Raw genomic sequence first — 1,664 nt, forward strand, 5'->3', positions numbered from 1 at the left:
AATGGAGCCAGATTGGGAGAGTGGGGCTGGAGAAGAGAAGCTGCTGGAGAGCTCAGAGCAGCTTCCAGGGTCTGAAGGGGGCTGCAAGGGTGCTGGAGATGGGACGTTCGTCAGGGACTGGAGTGATGGGACAAGGGGTGATGGGTTTAAACTGAAACAGGGGAAGTTCAGGAGAGAAAGAAGAAGTTCTGCACCACGAGGGGGCTGGGACACTGGGGTCGGATGAATGGAGAAGGTTTGGTTGTCCCATCCTTGGCCAGGTTGGATGGGGTTTGGAGCAACCTGCTCTAGTAGAACGTGTCCCTTCCAGGTTGGAACTGGATGAGTCTTTTCCAACCCAAACCATTCCACGAATCCACAATACACAGGGATTGGGGACACATCCATGGGTGTCACCATGGAAAAGGAGGGAAAGGGGGGACACACATGCCATGGACACGCACCCACATTCGGCATCACCTTCGCCTTCTCTGCTTCCAGCTCCGCCGTCAGGGCTGCAACTGATGGGGACACAGGGACATGGTCACCCTGTCACCATTGCCACAGCAGGGCTGGTGCGGAGGGGTGCTGAGAACCCAGAACCCCTCATAGGGACCCCCAACACCCCAATAATAGCAATTCCCAATAATAGGAAGCTCTTCCCTGTGAGGGTGCTGGGACACTGGGATGGGTTGAACAGAGAAGGTTTGGATGCCCCCATCCCTGGCAGTGTCCAAGGCCAGGTTGGAGCTACCTTCTCTAGTGGAAGGTGCCCCTGCCCATGGCAGGATGACCTTAAGCTCCTGTCCAACCCAACCCATTCCATGATTCCCATGGGGCTCCCCGATCCCTATGGAGCACCACTACTCACTGTGCCGCGCCCCGATGGTGAGGAAGAGGATGTTCATGAGCACCGAGACCCCCAGGGCCATGGTGACCACCAGCACCAGCTTCCCTTTGGAGCACCCCCCTGATGGAGCTGGGGACGGGGGGCAAGTGGCCTTTGGGCTTGGTGGTGATGGACTGGTCCATGCTGGCTCTGGTGCATGCTTCTGGCTTGGGGTGACCTCAAGGGGGTCCAGAGGCTCGTAAGGATTCTCCTCTGTGGGGCACAAGGTGCTGTGGGGCAGTGGGGTGGCATGTGGGGGGTCATCCCCTTCCCAGTGCCACCAGTATCCCCTGGAGCATGAGAATGGGGGATTCCTCCCATTGGGGACCAGGGGTGGGGGATCCTTCTGAGGTGTCCCTGTGGGCACCCAGGGTGGCAATTGGGGTCTCCATCAGTGCCAGCACCCCCCCTTAAAAAGACAAAGTGAGACCCCAAAAGGGACATTGGGGTGTCCATTAAGGACAATGGGGCTGCTGGGCTCCCCCCTACCCCACCCAGCACCCAAGGGTGCTCCCTACCTTCCCCGTCGCTGGGCCCCAGCACCCACTTTTGCCCCTGGTTGGGCTCCACGTTGCCGTACATGGTCCCTGTGGTGTCCTCAATGAGTGTCCCCACAGATAAACCCTGTGGGAAGTGGCTTGGGGGGGCCGGATGCACCCTTATCCCAAGAATGGGCCTCAAAGAGCCCCTCCCCTCCAGCACCCAGCGGCTCCCTCCTGCACCCCAAAGCTTGGCACAGCACCATGGGTGTTGGTGAAGCCACTGGTATCCCTGTCACCAGGGTGCACCCATAGCA

The 1,664-nt window shown here is 59.3% G+C and overlaps 1 protein-coding gene across 1 annotated transcript in view; it reads right to left on the reverse strand.

The window, feature by feature from the left end:
• LOC104406363 (macrophage mannose receptor 1-like) overlaps positions 1-1,450 on the reverse strand; it is a 5,254-nt gene extending 3,804 nt beyond the window's left edge. Inside the window, exons 1-3 of the mRNA XM_010015319.1 lie at positions 1,387-1,450; positions 851-1,081; positions 444-500 (exon numbers count right to left, since the gene is read on the reverse strand). Of these exons, the coding sequence (XP_010013621.1) occupies positions 444-500; positions 851-1,081; positions 1,387-1,450 (352 nt within the window). The remainder of the gene's footprint in view (positions 1-443; positions 501-850; positions 1,082-1,386) is intronic.
• Between the last annotated feature and the right edge of the window lie 214 nt (positions 1,451-1,664).

The sequence above is a fragment of the Nestor notabilis genome, unplaced genomic scaffold (genome assembly GCF_000696875.1).
Source record: "Nestor notabilis isolate BGI_N333 unplaced genomic scaffold, ASM69687v1 scaffold9290, whole genome shotgun sequence".
Taxonomy (NCBI): domain Eukaryota; kingdom Metazoa; phylum Chordata; class Aves; order Psittaciformes; family Psittacidae; genus Nestor; species Nestor notabilis.